Source organism: Tiliqua scincoides, chromosome 11 (assembly GCF_035046505.1).
Source record: "Tiliqua scincoides isolate rTilSci1 chromosome 11, rTilSci1.hap2, whole genome shotgun sequence".
In the NCBI taxonomy this organism is placed as follows: Eukaryota; Metazoa; Chordata; class Lepidosauria; order Squamata; family Scincidae; genus Tiliqua; species Tiliqua scincoides.
Genome location: NC_089831.1, coordinates 27,682,666 through 27,701,422, shown reverse-complemented (window position 1 = coordinate 27,701,422; position 18,757 = coordinate 27,682,666). Strand labels below are relative to the sequence as shown.

Here is an 18,757-nt window from a genome sequence, read left to right as displayed (position 1 = left end):
CCACCATCCCCTACAGGCAGCCCTGGCGATCTGGCTCCTTGGCATCACATGCATGATGGCAAGGCAGTGGCAGAACTATCCTTGGCACAGGAAACACCACAGGGACCTTGGTGTGTAAAGAGGCCAAACAGGCTCCTCCCTGTGCAAACTGAAGCCATCTCACCTTCCTTTCAGTGGTGCTACGTGTGGAGGACAAGTGCAGAGAGGAGGATTCTCTTTCCCCTGCACTGTTGCTGCCAGATCTTCCTCTGCACTGGTGTATCCCCCCCCCCCACACTTGGGTGTGTCTGTTTTGCCTGCCTCCTCAGCCTCTTTACAGCTCCATGCAGCATCCTGTCAGAGGAAGCACTGGCCGCTTTCTGGTACTTGTTATGCTGGTTGAACTGACATGAGGGACAAAGGGAGGCTTGCTGTGCAATTCTAGCAGCCTACCGAGCCTGTCTACTGAGGAGTGAGCTCCACTGAGTTCAAAGGGACAGAGAGCCCAATCCTATGAAGTCCCATTATAGTCAGTGGAGCTTACTCCCAGGAGAGTCTGCCTTACTCCCAAGAAGGTGGGTGTGTGTCTAAACTTGTGTCAACCCAGGAATGGTGGCGATTGGGCCTGAGATACCCCAGCCGAGAGGCTGGTTGTGGACACAGGCAAGTTGAAGGTGTGATTACACACTGTATGAGTGTCTTGAGGAAGAGTTCTTGAAGCTGTGGAAGAGATTAAGCAAGTAAAAAAAAGTGGCTGTGACTTGTATATGTCTCGTTTGCTCCCTGCCACACCACAAGGGTGTGCATGTTACCATAACTGATGTTTGGCACGCATATGTGCAGCAAAGGAGCAATGCATTGTGGTGCTTGTGCAGTTGCCTACTCCAAAGTGAAATCCTCTTGTGTGGAGGAGTCCTTGGAGCAGTGCAGGGAGCCCCTCTGTTTTCCATTGACCTGCTTGGGAGATCCATGCGTGATCAGCCAGGGTTGCTGGAGTTTTGTGGGGAAGGGGGAATCAGCTGCCTTCTGTTTTGGATGGATGGGGGCAAAACAAAATGAACAACAGGCCACTTGGGAGCCAAGGCAAAGGAGAGGGGAGCCAGCCCGTAGCCTCTGGATTTGAATCTGAGTTTGGAAGAGCAACCAGTTGTGAGCTTTGTAGCTGTGGTGGAGCGGAGGGAGCACAGTTGCCCTGGCAAGCTGTCAGCTGAGCAAAAACCACAGGGCAAGCCAGAGCCAGTCCAGGTCCTTGCAGGGTGTTGGAGCCTTCTCTGTGAAGGGGTGTCAGCTTGCTCCATATGTTGAGAGTTGGTTGGCCTCTGAAGCATCCAAGCTGGTCCTCCAGGTATTGTTTGTCTGGAGAACGTCCACCCAGCTGCTGGCTGTGCCTTTCTGCTGTGCTCCAAGAGCCTGACTTGCTGCCTGGAGCAGAAGTGCAGATGCAAGGGGAAGGCACCAGGATGCAGGTCTCTTGTTGTCTTGTGTGCTTCTGCTGGGCCGCTTACCTCTGGTGGGCCACTGTGAGGTAAAAGAAGCTGGACTAGATGGACCTTTAGCCTGATCCAGCGGGGCTCTTCTGATGTTCTTAGGTGGTGCTGCAGGAGCTGGAGAGCAGCTTTCCTTGCACCTTGAGGATGTACTCCCTGGGGCATTTGGCTGGCCACTGTGAGATACAGGAAGCCGGACTAGGTGGGTCGATGGCCTGATCCAGTGGGGCTGTTCTTATGTTCTTAGGATGGAAGCAGGAGTCTCTGGGGGTGGGTCCCTGCTTCTCTGGGGTGGGCAACTCCATTCTGTGTTGCTTAAGGACATGCTGACCTTGCATACAGTGCCCCAGATTGTGGCTGGTGGTCGTGTGGGCTAATAGCTGAGCCTTGCACTGTTGGTTAGAACTCGTCTATCGCTGCCTCCTCCTTTGAGCTTTGCCTGAGAGTCTCTGCCACCTGTGCCTTGCATGCAGAGGGCAGTGCAGGACATTCTGCTTGGCTGCCACATGCAAGTACGGAATGCCCTTCCCCGGAAGGCTGGCCAGAGCCTGAGCGTTTGTTGCCTGCCTTGTGCCTTCGGGCTGGGTTAAGCATCTTGATAAGTTACGCTTCTCTTTTTTGTTCCTAAGCTAAAATAAACATTTGATGTTCAAGAACGGGGATCTGACTTAGTTCAGCTACCCTGTGAGCTGGCTGGCCTCTTATTTTAATAGGCAAATTCCATTTTAACAGGACCATTTTTGGATTAGGGCTTTGGCTTTGGTGACTGTCCCTGAGAAGAAGAAGCTAATAAGAAGCTTTTTCTCTTCCCTTCTGCTGCCTGGCCACCCCTAATCCATGATGGCTGCAGTGACGGCACTGACTGGGATCGCTCATCTGGGGAGCAAGAAGGGGCTTAAGGCCAGATCCTTCCCCCAGCAGTCGGGGATGAAACGCAACCCTTTCCCTTTGGAGGAGCCAAGAGGACTCCTGGATGAATTCTCTTTTGGAGGCGACCAATCTCTGGTCCCTCTGGATGGGGCTATTTTTAGCTCCTCCTGATGTCACAGTTTTGCCTCTCAGCAATTTGAATTGCGGAGAAGCCACCTACAAGTGTATCAAAGGGGGATTTGGCTGGGCAGGGTAGGGGGACCCAGACACGAGCCTGGATCCTTGCAGCAGTGCTTTGCGCTGCCTTGACTGGCTCAGGTGCAAAAGATTTGGGGGGGGGGGTTGAGGCTTAATTTCCCCTCTGCGTTTTTACTCTTAATCTCTTGCCACTGCTCACAGGAGGGAGATGGGCAGAAACCGGGGCGGGCAGCTGGGTGTTCTCTTTTGGGGGGGGGTGCGATTCTGTGTTTGTTGAAGGAGCATTGGGGTCCACCTCTTTGAGTGGTTTGCCATGCAGGGCGGCTTCAGTGTCCTCCTCCAGATTTTCCTGCCCTCGGCATTCTCACTGCTGGCCGAATCCTGGGACGGGTGCACTGGCGGATTGAGGAGTCCAGCCTCTGGGAGCTCAGTGGTCATGCTCTGTAATAGTTCAGAAGCCCCTTGCCCCTTTCTGAATGGCAGTCCTCGCACCCTGCTTCATTGCACTGCCTCTCAGGATTTGCTGCCTTTCCAGCTCAGCGGTCCAGCTGTCAGGGCTTTGCACCCTCATCCTTTTTTTACAGTTGTTCTCTTTGTGATGCCAGATCAGAAACAAGCTGCAGCGTTCCTGCACTTGCTGTGCAGGAGGAGCACCCGCCATTTGCCACCTTGTGGGTTGAACTCTCCTGTTCCTCCAAGTGCTTCCTGTTGTCTCTGTGAGGATGCCTGTGAACATGAACCCCTGCAGTGGCACCAGTGGTCTCTGTGGGTGTGTGTTGCTGTGCAGCACAGCAGGCAGGCTTCAGGCTGCCTCAGCTGTGCCAAAGAGGACTCCCAGCGCTTTGCATGTGCACTTCGATGAGGTTTGTCAGGTCAGGGCCCCACCTTGGGAGTTGTTTAGTGCTCAGAGAATCTGGAGCTTCTCAGTTCAATTCCTGTGTTGCTTTGGATGCCGTTGGGATTGGAAGGGCTCTTTGTACTTTCAGGAGTTAGGAAGAGAGCATTTCGGGAGGCTCTTTGCCCAACCAGTGATTCAGCGTGCAGTTGGAGCTGAGGCTGAGAGGAGGTGGCTGGCCTGGGCCCACTGGGCAGCAGCAAGCAGTCCACTGGGAAGTCTGGGTGTGCAGCTTCAACTGCAGCCCTGGGTGCACTTTCCTGGGAGTAAGCCCCATGGAACACAGTGGGCCTTGCAGCACAGTCCAAGGCATGTCTACTCAGAGGTGCATCTCTTGGCCCCTATGCTGCACCAGCTCTCAAGGCTATGAGCTCAGCTTGCCCTCTTGCTCCATCACTGGTGGTCTGGAGGTGACTTCCAGGGGTGTGTGCCAGAGGATTCCCCCCAAAAGTGGGCTTGGCAGAGGGTTTTGATGGAAGCAGCAGAGGGGGTGCCGTGCAGATGGTCTAGAGGGAGCTGCAGGCATCTGGATAGGCAGACAGAGAGGGCAGAGATCTGAGCAGGGCACCTGGGGGTGGCTGAGAGTGTGGGAGCTTGAGAAGAGTCACTCCCTGTGGTGGGGAGTGGGGGGGGGGCAGAGGCCTCGGCTGGCACTTCCTAGATCAAGGACTGGGTCCAGCCAGCCAGACTGGCTCCCCTCAGGTTAGTCTTGGTGGTGTTAGTGCTGCTGCCCCAAGATGCCCTCCCGGGAGAAGACACCTTTAAGGGAAGCATCCTGGCCATGCAAACAGCCTCCCTTGCCAGGCTAGACTTTCTTCAGCCTAGAAAAGAGACACCTGAGGGGGTACATGATTGAGACGTACAAAATGATGCAGGGGATGGACAGAGTGGATAGGGAGATGCTCTTTACCCTCTCACATAATACCAGAACCAGGGGACATCCACTCAAATTGAGTGTTGGGAGAGTTAGAACAGACAAGAGAAAATATTTCTTTACTCAGCGTGTGGTTGGTCTGTGGAACTCCTTGCCACAGCATGTGGTGATGGCCTCTGACCTGGATGCCTTTAAAAGGGGATTGGACAAGTTTCTGGAGGAAAAATCCATTACGGGTTACAAGCCATGATGTGTACGTGCGACCTCCTGATTTTAGAAATGGGCTATGTCAGAATGCCAGATGCAAGGGAGGGCACCAGGATGCAGGTCTCTTGTGATCTGGTGTGCTCCCTGGGGCATTTGGCGGGCCACTGTGAGATACAGGAAGCTGGACTAGATGGGCTTATGGCCTGATCCAGTGGGGCTGTTCTTATGGCAGGGCCTTGAGGCTGCCACTCTCTCTACACTTACCTGGGAGTAAGCCCATTGACTACAGTGGGGCTTACTTCTGAGGAGACATGCATAGGGCAGGGCTGTGAGGCTGCCATCCTCTCTACACTTACCTGGGAATAAGCCCCACTGCACCTGCTGTCTCCAAAAACTCTTCTGCTGAGATTAAACATCTACTGAACCTGGGAAAGGTATAATTGGGTAGATCTGTCTTGACTTGGGGCCGATCCTGTTCGACTTACTATCTCTGGTGCAGGGTGAGGGAACATTTGTTCCCTGACCTCTGGGCTGCATGGTGGCTGCAACAGCACTGGAAAGTCGGACAGGATCTGGCCCTTAGATTGGTTGCTTTGTCCTGATCACTGCTGATCTGCTGTTGGGGCATAAAATAAAAACTTGCTGGTTCCACTTACCTGCTGTCTTGTGGAGTTCTTCTGACTGCACCTGCATAATGGAGGGAACCTGTTTCTTGGCATGTCTGAACCCTGCTGTAAATAAACACATAAATATTTATGCCACTCAAATTGAGTGTTGGGAGAGTTAGAACAGACAAAAGAAAACATTTATTTACTCAGCGTCTGGTTGATCTGTGGAACTCCTTGCCGCAGGATGTGGTGACGGCATCTGGCCTGGATGCCTTTAAAAGGGGATTGGACAAGTTTCTGGAGGAAAAATCCATTATGGGTTACAAGCCATGAGATGTATGTGCAACCTCCTGATTTTAGAAATGGGCTATGTCAGAATGCCAGATGCAGGGGAGGGCACCAGGATGAGGTCTCTTGTCATCAGGTGTGCTCCCTGGGCATTTGGTGGGCTGCTGTGAGATACAGGAAGCTGGACTAGGTGGGCCCTACTGCCTAATCCAGTGGGGCTGTTCTTATGTTCTTTTGTTCTTAGGCGGCAGATATGGGGCAGTGCTCCTGAGAGGGTTCTGTCGGGTTTCCGAGCTTCTACTCCCTCCTGGAACTACAACTGAAAGACTCACATGTTCTTTTTTGTGCCGACCCACCTCCCCTTCCTCTGTTGGGTATAGATTGTGAGCTTCCTGGGGCAGAGATCTGCCCCCTTATTCTCTGCAAAGCCCAGGGCACATTGACGACATTCCATAAGCCATGTGTGGCTTGCAACAGTCTTTCTGCTCTGGTGGCTCCCATCACAAATAGCAGGGGCAGCTCCTCTGCCCTAAGTCCTAGAGGGCAGCAGGTGGCCTGAGCTTGGTGGAGGCGGTGGTGAGGAGGGGCCCTTCCATTTGCGGAGGCTCCCTTTCTGCTGTTGTGGGTCCTGCTGCCTTCATGTGGCAGGAAGGAAAGATGATGGCGTTCCAGCGACCGGCTCCCATGGCAACTCTGCCTCTGCCTAACCTGCAAGCTTGGGGCAGCCTACGGATCTGTGGCTTGAATAGATGAGAGCGCAGCAGTGCCGAGTGCCTCTGCGGCTGCTGGCAGGCTGTGCAGAATGTGTTGGGGGGGGTTGCTCCCTGCTGCTTGCAGAACAGCCCTTCCCCGCCTCTGGGCTGGCTGCCTGGGCCTGAGCAGAGCAACTTGTTCATGTTGCAAGCAGGAGGAGCCCTGGAGTTGGGGCTGCCTTGTCTGGAGGGGCCACCTGCCTTTGTGGCAGGACAGCTGCCTGCTGGCCCCAGGGGGCACTCGGTCCGGCTGCCTGTTTCTATGCTGGGAGAAACGTCCCCTGCCGATATGTTCCTGCGAGATATGGCCAGGGGCACCTGCATTCTGCCAGGAAGCTCGGTGACACACTGTTGGTTCCCTGATCAGCCCTGATCCGTGTGGCCAGAGAGTTCTGCTGGATTTGTGCACAGCTATAGGCTGCTCTTCCCCCAGTAGGACCCGCTGGCTCCAGGCAGTGCTGCCGATTGCACAAGCCATTTTCTCTCTTCTTTCCTCAGAGCTCCGTCCAGATTACATTTGAGGAGAGCCCTCAGCTGCTGCCTGCCGTGAACATCAGCCACGTGAGCTGCACAGACCAGTCGGACTGCAGCATGGTGAGCCACTTGCCGTAGAGTCTGGGCTGTCCAGGGGCCTGAGGGTGTGGGGGGGAGTAGCAGGCACTGGTGGGGATGGATGGGCTTTCGTCATCTTCCTGCTGAATGGCTACCCTAGGGTGTGCCCAAAGAACTTCCATCTGGCTGGGAGAAGTGCCCCCAGGTGCTGGAGGGCCGCTCTTGGGTCTCCAGTTGAGTTGCTCTCCACCCCACATGGAGGTGCTGCCAGGGAGCGGCCCTGGGGCCTTCTGCGTGCAGAGCAGGGGCGGCTCGGTCTCTGAGTGGCAGCCCTTCCTCTTGCAGCAGCTGCTCTTTGTCTGCCTTCTGGGTGTCACCCGGGTGGGCATCGTGACACTCGTTCCCTCTCCTTCCAGGTGTTGAATTGCCACCTCTCAGCTGATCCTGTGCAGTTCCCAGTCTCCGTCACTCAGCAGTCTCCAGCTGCTGTCTCCATGGACACCTACAATGTGACCCTCACAGTGCTGCAGGCCCAGGTAAGGCATGCCAAGAGTTGTGGGGCCAAATGCCTCCTCTCTCCCACCCCTGCAGGGCTCGGCTGGCAGCACACATGCCCTGGCAATTTTGTATGGAGCCTGCTTTTGGTGTTCCCACATTCTCCGCTTGGGTCTGGCTTCCTGTATGCCCTCTGATTGGGCAGCTTGTCATGCCCAGTCTGCACTTGATACGAAACAGTCTTGCAAATGGTGATTCCTAACGCAGATCTTCTCCTCTGCTTGCCTGGGCTAGCTGGAGATCCACCTGGAGGAGATACAGGATGAGGGCCTGCTGGTCTCCTGGGTATTCAGAGACAGGCCGGACTTGAAGGTGTCGGTTGTCCCCAGGCTCCAGCTGCGCGAAGTAAGCAAACAGCAGATGACTTTGGGGGCTGGAGCAGCTTTGGGTGGACTTTGGGTGGAGTAGCATCCCCTCTCCGTCCTGAGAGGGGAGCAAGAGGGTGCTGCTGATGCTCCTCCCCTCCCCCTCCCCCGCCCACCACTTTTCAGATTCTGCTGTTTTGCTTCCTTGGAGTGTCTTGGCTCCAAGGCTGTTCTGGAGGAGATGTGTGCTGGCTGGACATGGGCTTTGTTGCAGACACAACCCGAGGCTGGTGGGCCTTGCAGTCCAGGTGGTGTCTGCCAGCAGGGGTGCATCGCCTCGCCAGGCCTGGTCTCTTGTGCAAACTGGAACAGGCTTCTCTGCCTGGGCTCAGCTTAGCAGAGCTTGCGTCTCGGTCACGCATGTGGAGGAGCTGTCATGCTTGTGGTGACCTTAACTGGAGGCATGTTCATGGTCCACCCAGCCCACCCTCTGAAAGGACCCACAAGAGGTGTGCCAATGAGAGCTGTGGTCCCAGGCATGCCACTGGTGTGAAATGACTGCTCAACAGCAGCAGCTTCAGTCCGATCCCTGAAGGTCATCTTGTGGCAGCAGCTGCCTTTCTTCTGCCTCGTCTTTTAGCTGCCTTCCTTTCCTTCCTTCCACCCAGGAGAATGATGGGAAGGTGGACGTGTCCATCATACAGGACCTGATCGAGGACTCTGTCATCAGCACTCAGCCTGCCATGATGGTGAATCTGAGGGCCTGTGTCGCTGGCAGTGGCCTGGTGAGGGCGGGGCACACTTTCTGTGTGGGGTAGTGGTGGGATGGACCTGGCTGGCCTGGCCTGGGGTGAGACTGCCACTTGGTTCTGTAGGCATTTGTCCACCTGACCACTGCTGGTCACGGGGCTGGAGAAACATGCCCAGCACTCACACACGTGCTTGTCTCAGACCCAGTGGTGTGGATGCTTCCGCTTCTGGGGCAAGGGGGTCTGTGTCCAAGCGGCTCCCTGCTCACCTCTCTTTCTCCCCTGGCTTTGTCCTCAGACCTCCTGCAGTAAACTGCCCCAGGGCTCCCCATCTGGCACAGCAGCTCCTGCGGTGCCCAGGCTGCTCCTCCAGCACCTGCGAGCTCTCCACTTGGGCAGCGAGGAGGCGCGAGGTATGCGAGTGATGCCTGGTGGGCACTGCTGCAGTGTGCAGTTCTGGACAGGTGGCTTGGACTGCCTCCTGCTCTGCCACAGCCACTGGACCAGCTTGGCTGCCAGCTGTGGGATGGGACGGCACAGCATTTCCTTGGCAGCAGAACTGAGCAGGCCTGCAAGCAGCAATATCGCTGTGGCTTTTCTGGCTCCTGCTACTGTCTGCGTGGGGGCTTCAGCAGATGCCAGAGGGCTAGCTGGGGAGAGTGGCTCTAAAAGGAGAAATGGCCAGGGCTCTCAGGCCTCCAAGCAGAGAGAAAGAGGGGTGGGTCTGCACTGGGGAGGCAAGAAAGCAAAGCCCCCCTGCTCAGCACCCCTCTCTGCCCTGGGGAGCTCTTCCCCTCGGCCTCAGTTCCTTGCCCAGTCAATGCTGATTCCAGCACCCTTCCTTGCGGGGTTCCTGTGAGGATCAAGGCAACACTGGCTGGGGGCTGGCTATGGACATTAGCCAACTATAACGATGTTTCTCGAGGAGCCAGTCCCTAGTGTTTGTTCTTGCTCTGAGGGGCGCTAAAGATTCTGAACAGTTTTTCGCGTGCTGGGGATCTTTTTAATTGTTGAATTGTTAACTTTCTGTGTTGTGTGTGGTGATTTTACAGTATTGTATATTTTTTTTAAATTTTGGCAGCCGCCTTGAATGCTCTCCGCAACGGTGGGAGAAAAGCGGGATAAATGTACTAAAGGAGCGCAGTGCAGGAGCCCAGCCAGGCTCAGCCCATTCTGCTCTGTGCCCCTTGCAGGACGTGGCCCACTGCGCTGCGTGGTGGAGCTGGACAGCCCTCAGCAGCAGAAGCACACCAGGCCGGTGCCCAGCAGCAGCTCCAGCCCCGTGGCCGAGGTGGAGTGGACCGACAAACTCATTCTGTAAGGCCCTCTGCTTCTGCACGCTTGGGCTGCGGGGCCCAAGCATGGTGAATTGCCCAGGCGTGCAGCCCTGCCCCTCCTCTTCCTGAAGCATTGCCCACAGTTGTTAATGGGGGGCAAGATGCTTCCCTGCCCAGAAGCCTCTGCAGTTCTAGGGACACCTGTGCTCCATCTCCGGGTGTGAGCGTGTGGGGCACAGCCCATGGGCTTACTGGAAATGGCAGGGTGTCCCTGACATGCCCCGGGGTCTTATTTGCACTCAGACATGCAGGTAGATGCTCTTGGGCTGGCAGAAGGTGGGGTGCAGTGGCTCAGATCTTCCCACCCTTGACCCAACTCCATGTGAAAGCAGCGGGCCCTTCCTCTCTCGCCCCCTCCCCCTCAGGGCTCTCTTGGCTGCACTGACAGAGTGGCTTTCTGCCTCAGCTCCCTCAGCTGCTCTGCTGACCAGTCTGGGGCTCAGAGGGGAAGGTGCCCTCTAAGCAGCCCTTTCTTGTTTCTTTGGGCCTGGACAGGGAACTTGGTCCCAAGAGCAAAGAGCTGAAGCTGAGTGTGCTGGGGAGCAGTGAAGGTGGGGAGGGTAAGTCTCTCTGAAGAAGGACCCAGGATGCCCCCACCCCAACTCCTGGCCCTTTGGGGAGGGGGCCTGTGTGCCCCCTGTGTGCCTGGGGGTGGTCTTGGCAGACTCTCTTGGTCCTTCCAGGGAGGTGTGGGGAAGCTGCCTGCCCCTGCTTGTGGAGCAGAGCGCTTCTGCAGGGGTGGGAGACACCCTTGGTGGTGGTGTGATGCTTGTTCCAGTTGTGTTCTGTGGCCGATTCTGCCTTGCAGATGTGCTCCTGGGCTTTGCCACAGTCCCACTGGCCTCCACCTCCACAGAGCCACAGGGGCAGCAGCTGTTCTTGCTGCATCCTGGGACTGGCCAGAAGCTGCCCCCTGCCGCAGCCATTGCAGTGGAGGTGAGATGTGAAGCTGCTGTGTGATGCTTTGCCTTGATGAGCACCACTGGGTCCTTGCGCTTCCCCCTCTTAAACAGAACTTGAGAATTTGTACTGAAATGGGGGGTGGGAGGGAGAGGGCACCAGAAGAGCAGCGGGGTTACAGAGTGAGCTGCCCAGATGTGCAGCCCTGTCCCTCTCCTCTTCCTGAAGCATTGCCCAAAATTGCTGGGGGGGTGGGGTGGGGCTGGGTGCTTCCCTGCCCAGCAGCCTTTGCAGTTCTAGGGACGCCCGTGCTCCGTCTCCAGGTATGAGTCCGGCAAAAGGGGACAGCTGCAGGTTGTGCAGGGCTGGTTTGTTTGGGGGCAAGAAGGCTGCAGGCTGACGCTTGGCTCCCTCGCCAGCTGCTCTATCAGGAAGCGCTGGAGCTCCAGCCGGCGTCTGTGCTGCGCACCAGTATCACGCCCACCAAGAAGGTCGAGATGGATCGCACAATCATGCCGGATGGGACCATTGTCACCACAGTTACCACCATCCAGTCCCGGCCCAAAATGGACTGCAAACTTGGTGAGACGGGCTTTGTCCGTGGCCCGCCCCGGTGGGTGGGTGGGAATCTCTCTGGCTGCATCTTGCAAAGGAGCCAGCCGACTCCGCAGTGTCGCCTCTTCCCACTCGCCTGACAGCCCTGGCATGCTGCAGCTGTGTCTTGCTCGGACCCTGGGTAAGGCCCAGAGGGAGGTGTGATGGGCTTGCAGTCCTCCCACTGCTGAGTGTCAGGCGGTGACCCTGGGCTGCAGGTGTCTTGCTGGTGCGTGGCAGGACTGGCCTCTGCCCGGAAGCCCAGCTTCCCAGTCCCAGAGCCACAAAGCCTTCAAGGGGGCTTTGAGCTGCAAGTCAGGGGCTATCTGCACATGCTTCGGGGTACTGGCTGCCTCGCTGCTAGACACGTTCCCGGCACTGAATTCCTCTTCTGTCCTGGCTTCGTGCTGCCCTTATATGGGCAAAACGTATTTTCAACCCTTGTGGAAGGGGAGGCTGCCCTTCAAATGCAAGTGCCCACTTCCGTGCTTAGACACCACACTCCTAGCAGTCCTTTCCTGGAGCCTCGGCTTTCCCTTGGCTGTGGGGTCCTGTGTCTCAGTGTAGGACCCCCTTACTTGCACAGAATGGGAGGAACCAGAACTAGCCGTAAGGAGGGGGAGCAAGGGACCTGGCTCTCCCTGCTTGTCATGGGGTTTCACTTGCCCACGTTTTGCCTGTCCCTGCTGGAGTCTAGATTCGCCCTCGAGGTCTCCATCCAAGGTGGAAGTGACAGAGAAGGTGACTACGATGCTTCCTGAGAATAGTTGTCTGGGCAGCGCTTCCCCCAGCAGCAGCCGTAAGTTACAAGGGAGGAAGTGTGTCCTGCCTAGGCAGGGAGTAATGGGGGAGGGCTCAGCAGCTTTGTCCTTCTCCACCTCCTGCAAGAATCTTCTGAGCCCTGCTGGTCACATTCAAGACAGCTGCTTCTTCTCCTGCTTCTTCTGCCCTGCCTGGGACGGGACCGGGTGCAGTGTTCACTTTGAGGCTTCAAAGCAGGAGATCAGCAGTCACTGTGATCCGTCTGGATCTTAGTGGCAGGAGGTTTAGATCAGTGCTGCTTGGCACGCAGAAGGTCCCAGCAGGTCGGTCCGTGGCAGCATCTGGGGGGAGGCTGGGAAAACCCCCAAGCCTGGAGCACAAAAGGATCGCTGCCAGTCGGAGAGGTGGGCCAAGGGGTTGACCCTGCAGAGGAGCATTCCCTGCTTCCTCCCGTGTGGTGACCACAGCACCCCCCTCCTCTAGGAAGCAGCCGCATGTCCAATGGCCTGGACCCCGTGGCAGAGACAGCCATCAGGCAGCTGACGGACTTGACCAACAAGCCTGCCAAGAAGACCCCAACTAAGCGCAGTACACTGATCATCTCAGGAGTCTCCAAGGTCAGTGTCTGCTCAGGCTGGCAGCCCTTTCTCAGGAGAGGGGGATCCTGTGAGGCGCACTTCCAGACCTCTCGCTTTCCCTCCTCACTACCTCCACAGGTGCCACTTGCCCAGGATGAGACAGCCCTCTCACTGGGTTATGCGGCATCGCTGGAGGGCACACTCCTGGAGGACCCCAGCCTGGCTGGCATGTCGGAGTATTCCCAAAGCCTCACCGAGCCCATTCAGCAGCTGGATGCCTCCTACGCAGCCCAAAGGGCCAGTCAGGAGCTGGACGAGACAACCCGCTCAGACATCTCGGACAGGCCCTCTGTGGAGGACGTGGAGTCTGAGACGGGCTCAACGGGGGCTCTGGAGACCCGGAGCCTGAAAGACCACAAAGGTGAGGTGAAGCATGTGCCTGGCGGACGTGTTGAACAAGGCCCCAGCCCTGCACTGTGCTCCGGGAGTGTTGTGAGTGGCACCTCTTGTGCCTGTTGTCTCTGTGGGAGCACAAGTATGTCTAATCCTGATGCACGGGGCATTTTCCGGCCCTTCTCCCTTCCCCTTTGTGTTTTCCTTTTTGAGGGTGTCCCTGAGCTGACCCCTTCCCAGGGTCTTCATGCAGCAAGTCTGCCATTTGAACCTGCCTCCCTGTGATGAGAACTGGTATGGCCATAGCTGACGCACCCTGGCTGCCTTCAGTCCAGACTCCGCTTGAAAATGGGGGAAAACCCACAACTGCAAGGCAGGCTTCTCCAGGGCTGGACAGCTAGTTAAGAAATTCTTTCTCCAGTCTAGTCTAATCTACTGCCCTAGAGTTTCGACTCCTGGTTCTGGTTCTGCCCTTAGGAGAAACCAGAGAAAACAAGTTCTTCCCTCCACCTGTGTGGTGGCCCTTCAGCCTGGGACGCTGGCCCTTCAGGCACTTGCAGATGGCTATTTAATCTTCTTTGGCCTTCCCTTTTCCAGGTCAAACAGGCCTTGTCACCGTGCCTCATAGGTCTTGGTTCCAGACCCCACACTGTCTGTGCTGCCCTCTTCTGAACATGCTCCCAGCATGCTATCAATGTGCTCCTTGAAACATGGTGGCTAAAACTGGGTGTGATATTCCAAGGGCGGCCTGAAGAATGCAGCATAGAGTGGTCTGTTACTTCACATGATCTGGATGCTCTGCCTCTGCTAATGCAGCCCAGCAGCGTGTTTGCTTTTGTTGCAGCTGCATCACACTGCTGGTTTGGGCCTCACTAAAAGCACCTAGATCCCCTTGCAGAACACTGTGGAGTGGGAATACCACAGAGTATTCTCAGTTGCATGGCACAGCGCAAATAGGAAGCTGCTGTACCGCCAGGCCCGGAAGGAAGGACGAGTGCAGGATCTTATGCAGATCAGTGACCCTGAGCTGGCCTTCAAGGCTGCACATGGCGGAACCCAATTATCTGGTTTCCTAGATGTTGGCACCTGGGGAGGAAGAATGGTGGGACTGGTGTTGGGGGGGAAGGGTGCTGAAGCCTTGGGACAACTTGTTCCGACTTGTCAGAATTTTGCATTGGACCCTCCAGCCTGCCCAGCAGTGATGAGATTCAGTAGCAAACAAGATGGGAGCCTCTGCCTGTCTGGTGCTGCTGCTCCTGCTGAAGGCTTTTGTGGTCTCCTCTTGCAGTGAACTTTCTGCGGAGTGGCACCAAACTCATCTTCCGGAGGAAGAACAAGCAGAAGGAGGCTGGGCTCAGCCAATCCCATGATGACTTGCCCAATGCCGGAGCCAGTTCTGCCCCCCGGAAGAAGTCCGGCAGCTTCTCCCGGCGCCTCCTCAAGCGCTTCTCCTTCAAGTCCAGGCCCAAGGCGCAGGCCAATGGTGGCAGCACACTGGCCGTGGACAAGCCCTGACACTGCTCTGGTGAGAGGTGCCCTCAGAAGCCCCCTCTTTTGACCTGCTCCCCCCACTCCGTGTCGCATCACAACCCCAGTTCCTCTTTCTTCTGTGCAAAGGGAGTGATGAAGACCTCCAGGACCTGCCCAGACAGCCGGTGTCAATGTCTCGGAGCTCTTGCCAAGTAGCCACGGTGAATGTTGTGGCCTCCTGGCGGAAACAGCTGAGCACGATGGTCCTGTTTGTGTCTCATTTATGCGCTGTGTCTTGAGGAGAGGACGCTGGCCCAACATTCGTCCATCAGCTTGAAATTTGAAATATGGGGTGTTTTGTGGACTTTGTGGTGACTTCATGACCAGCCCCTCCAATTCTGGATGTGTGAGGCAACTTATTTGCTTGGGAGGGGGCCACTCACTGACAGACTGTTGAATAACTGGCCTTTGCTGGTTCTACTCCAATTGCCGTTTGCCTGGACATTTGTCAAACCGGTCTCCAAAGGAGCACTCATGGGCCCTCCAGTGGCTTCCGCTCCCACGGGAACACCTGATGTCCCTGTCGCAGGAACCAGAGGGTGTCCCCCTCCACTGCCGAGGTGCCCTGGCCCCTCAGACTTGACCCGAGTCTGCTGAAGAGAATTGCACAGGTGTTTCTTTCCTGAGGAGGGATGACCTCTGCCTCTCTGAAGATGGGACCCTTCCTGCTCTTGGCTTCTTCTTTAAGGAGCTGGGCTCAGGCGCAAAACGGACACTGCTGCTCTGCCCTGCATCGGGGTGTGGAAGAGAAGGGGCTGTGCAGACAGCCTCCAGCTCTCCTGGCACAGAGTGTGTTGAGAGACAGCCATTTGGGGCATATTGTGGGCTTGCTGAGGATGGCGTGGAGTGCTGAAGAGGCGTCACTCCCCAAACAAGGCCTTGCGTTCCTGAATGAAGTCGGACAGCATTTTGTAGAATGCTGCTGGATGCTGTGGTGATCCCAACAGGCATTGTGTGTGAAGTGGGGGGAGGGAGCTGCTCCTGGGACTGGGCTGGTCCCTCCCTGCAGGTTCCTGGAAAAGGGATGAAGTTGCGGGTGGGGGTGGGAAGGGGCCTTTCAATAAGGAAATGAAACTGTGGGGTCATCTAAAAAGTCAGTACTCAGGGTTTGCAACAACTGTAGAAGACACTTGGCTGAGACAAGAATGTCTCTTCCTTGGGAGTAACAGCTGCAGGGCAGGTCTGAGCTAGAGAAGGGGGTTGGGGGCTGGACTTCTGCTGCTGCTGCTTGGCTGGCAGCAGTGGGTCCAGCAGCCTAGCGTCTGGTCAGGCTTCCTGTGCTTTGTTCTCTTGGACTCGCTTGCTGTCCTCTTCCCATCTTACCGCAGTTGGTGGTGTCCTCGCAGCAAATCAGACCTGCTGTGCTGTGGTGCTCTTGATCCAAGCTGTAATTGTGGTTTTCTTGCCCCTGCTAGAAACTGCTCCTGTCATGTGTTGAAGACAGTCCTCTAAACCTCCTTGGTTTTTTTTTGGGGGGGGGGGGGCAAAGCTCCCTATTCAACTTGGTCTAAGGTGGCTGAGGCTGAAGAAGCTTTGAGACTCATCTGTGGGAGGCTTGGCCCAGAGATGTGCAGAGTCATGTGTGAGCAGCCAGGCTTGCAAGGGGTGGTTGTCACTGATGGGCCCCAGAGAGGTGGGTCTGCGAAGAGGCTGCCTTGGAGCAGGGGCTCTGGCCTTCCACATGGTCGTTCCCCTGTGCCCTTCAGAGGCCCTTTGAATTGGCATAGGGGTACCTGGGGGGACTAAATTGTTCTCTTGCCCACAGCAAAGGAAATGGCAATTGCCTCTTCTGTGTGAGGTCTTCTACCAACCACGGAAGTCAGCTGAGTAGGATGCCCTAACTCACATTTGATCTCTTGAGCTGTGGGTGAGAGGGGCGGTGAAGGGCAGTGAACCACCCACCCATGTTGTGAAGCCTGGTGTGCACCCACACGCCAGGCGCTAACCTTCTCCTCCCTCCTGGGTGCAACTTCTTCCCGTGAACGCTACAGAATCTTACTTGTATATTTGTCAGTTTACTAACTGTGGACTCCATACAAATCCACTGAGGAAAGTGGCCGACCGCAGGGGGCTTCCCCTCTGCTGTCTGGTCACTTTTGTTTTCAGTCAGAGAATCCGGGTCTTGCAAAATTCCCCTGCAACATTGTCGTGCTTTGCTTTCCGATTTCTAGAAGCTGGAGGGCTCTGGCTGACTTAAATTGCTGTGTGCGTATTGACACTGCTGGTGCGTCTTAGCAGTGGACTGGCAGGGGGAGGAAGGTCTCCAGGTGTCTGCTGTCTCTACCAAGTGCTGTTGAGGGGTTTACGAATGCCTGGCCAGAGAGTAGGCAGCTGAGCAGGCCTCTGAGGGCAAGCTCTTGTAGATCCCCCCTTCATCCAGTGTAGCCTCCTAGCAGGGTTTCTTGCTGTCTTGTCAGAGAGAGGGCCAGCAGGCTCCTGGGCATAGCACACACCTCCCCCCCGGCCTTGTCCTAGGATGTGCTGGAGGTATCATAGCTGTGGCAACTTGCTATTTTTTTTTTTCTTGCAGCCTCTCAAAGGCCTCTGATTAGTCAGTATGGGAAATGCAATATTTTTTTTTTAAAGGATATTGAGCTTGATGAAGAAATGAAATACAAGATACTCCTTGCCCTGAGTGATGAGTGGTTCCCCTGGCCTGTGACTGCTGAAGTGCAGGACCTGCATGCAGTGCAGCCTGGATGTGGCACAGATGGAGTAACTCCAGTGGCCTGAGTGGGCAGGCACAGAGCCTTTACACTACTCAGGGTTTCTCCAACCAGGGCATGCCAGCAAGGGGACAGCTGGGGGCACTGTGCTCTCAGATGCAGTTCCTGGGGGGACTGAGGGGCTTCTTTTTTTTGGCATACAGCACTTGAGGGGCTCAGAGGATGGCTGGTGGGGCTGAACCCTGCTGTGGGATTCTGGGTCTCTCCCTTGTTCAATCCCTATTAAGCAGGATTTCTTCTCTTGCTTCCCTTTGTCGTGCAGCCCAGATTGTGGCCTTGTCCCTTGCCCTTAATCCTCCCAGCCAAATCCACGTGGAATGGGAAATGCTGAACTGGGCCAAAAATGAGAGGGGGGTGGAGAGGAGGGTCCAAGCCGCTTGCTGGGCACCCTGCCTGCCACGGCCAGGAGCCCAGTTAGTGGGATGGGGCACTGCAAACGCTGGGCTGAGTTGGCGCGTCCCAGAGCCTGTGTGTGTGGCTGTCTGGACCCTGCCTGTTGCTTAGAGGCTTTCCATTTAATCTGAGGCAGGACAGGTCCCAACTTGGGGGCTGCCCCTGAAGTTTGGGGCAGGCATGTTGGGGGCCAGCTCTCCTAAAGCAAAATGTTGGACAGTGAGCCGTTGGGCCTGGTCCTCCTGAAGGGTCTGTCCCCTCCATTCCGGCTAGCAGGTGCTGGACCAAACCCTCAGTGGGAGCCCCAGCCCCCCCCCCCCAGGTACCCAAGGGGGCCTTCCCTGTGGGTGGATCATGGAACCCACTGGGGGATGAAACCCAGACGGACACTGCATTGCTGGCAAAGGACGGGAGAGAGAAAAGAGTCCTGAAGCCTGGTGTCCAGTTGGGGGGGGGGCGCGGAGGGGGCCACTGCTGTGCGCGGGCCTGGATTTTAACTTATTAAACTCAATGGGAACCAGCAGCCGCCTCCTGCGTGTCTCTTCGCGTCTCCAAAGGGGTCGGGGGGCGTCCTCTGGGGGGGCTCTGCCGCCGACGCGCAGGGGAGCCTGGCCGGGGCGACTCCCAAAAGCCTCTCGCTGGGCCGCCCCTTTTCTCTCCGACCGGGAACGGGCGCTGCTCCGGCGGCCCCGAGGGCAGCCCGGCCTCTTCATGCCCAAGCCGGCCTCGGGGCTCGATCCGCACGCGCCGCCAGCGTCCCCCTGCCCGCCAGACCGTGGCGCGTGCTGCCCGGGAGCGGCGGCGGGACGGGGCAGCCCTTGAGCGAGCCCTCGCCGGGCGCGGCCGGCACCCGCTTGGCGAGGAGGAGCCAGGCCCCGCCGGCTGCAGCGGGCTGCTTCCCAGCAGGCAGGCCCGGGAGCGGCTCTCCGCCCTGCGGGGGGCAGCCAGCCGTGTGCGGCGCGCTCCGGGAGAGGCAGCCGCGGGGACGGCCCGGCCCGGCCCGGCCCGGCCGCCGCGGCCTGCTCGGGTGGCCCGAACGGAGGCCCGGCGCCCCGCCCCGCGCCCATCCCCTTCCGGGCGCTGCCCCCGCTTGCGAGGGGCCGGCGGAGCGCGCCATCCGCGGACTGCGACTCCCAGGCTCCCCGGCGGAGGGAGGGACCCTCCGGCGGCAGAGCCGCCCCCGTCTTTCCGCCCCGGCGGCCGGAGCTGAGCCCGCCGTCCCCGC

The 18,757-nt window shown here is 57.1% G+C and overlaps 1 protein-coding gene across 2 annotated transcripts; it reads left to right on the top strand.

Moving 5' to 3' along the window:
- The first annotated feature begins 6,672 nt into the window (after positions 1–6,672).
- On the top strand, positions 6,673–18,052 carry C2CD2L (C2CD2 like). Of its 2 annotated transcripts, XM_066639284.1 has the most exons (14): positions 6,673–6,752; positions 7,127–7,246; positions 7,500–7,610; positions 8,239–8,355; positions 8,618–8,732; positions 9,513–9,636; positions 10,152–10,216; positions 10,465–10,592; positions 10,976–11,138; positions 11,848–11,949; positions 12,396–12,529; positions 12,629–12,911; positions 14,172–14,408; positions 14,501–18,052. In XM_066639284.1, exons 1-13 carry the CDS (start codon positions 6,750–6,752, stop codon positions 14,396–14,398), a joined length of 1,692 nt encoding a protein of 563 aa, XP_066495381.1. In that variant the 5' UTR covers positions 6,673–6,749; the 3' UTR covers positions 14,399–14,408; positions 14,501–18,052. The 2 variants fall into 2 exon arrangements, with proteins under 2 accessions (XP_066495381.1, XP_066495380.1); XM_066639283.1 differs by having other exon boundaries at positions 14,172–18,052.
- The last annotated feature ends 705 nt before the right edge of the window (positions 18,053–18,757 follow it).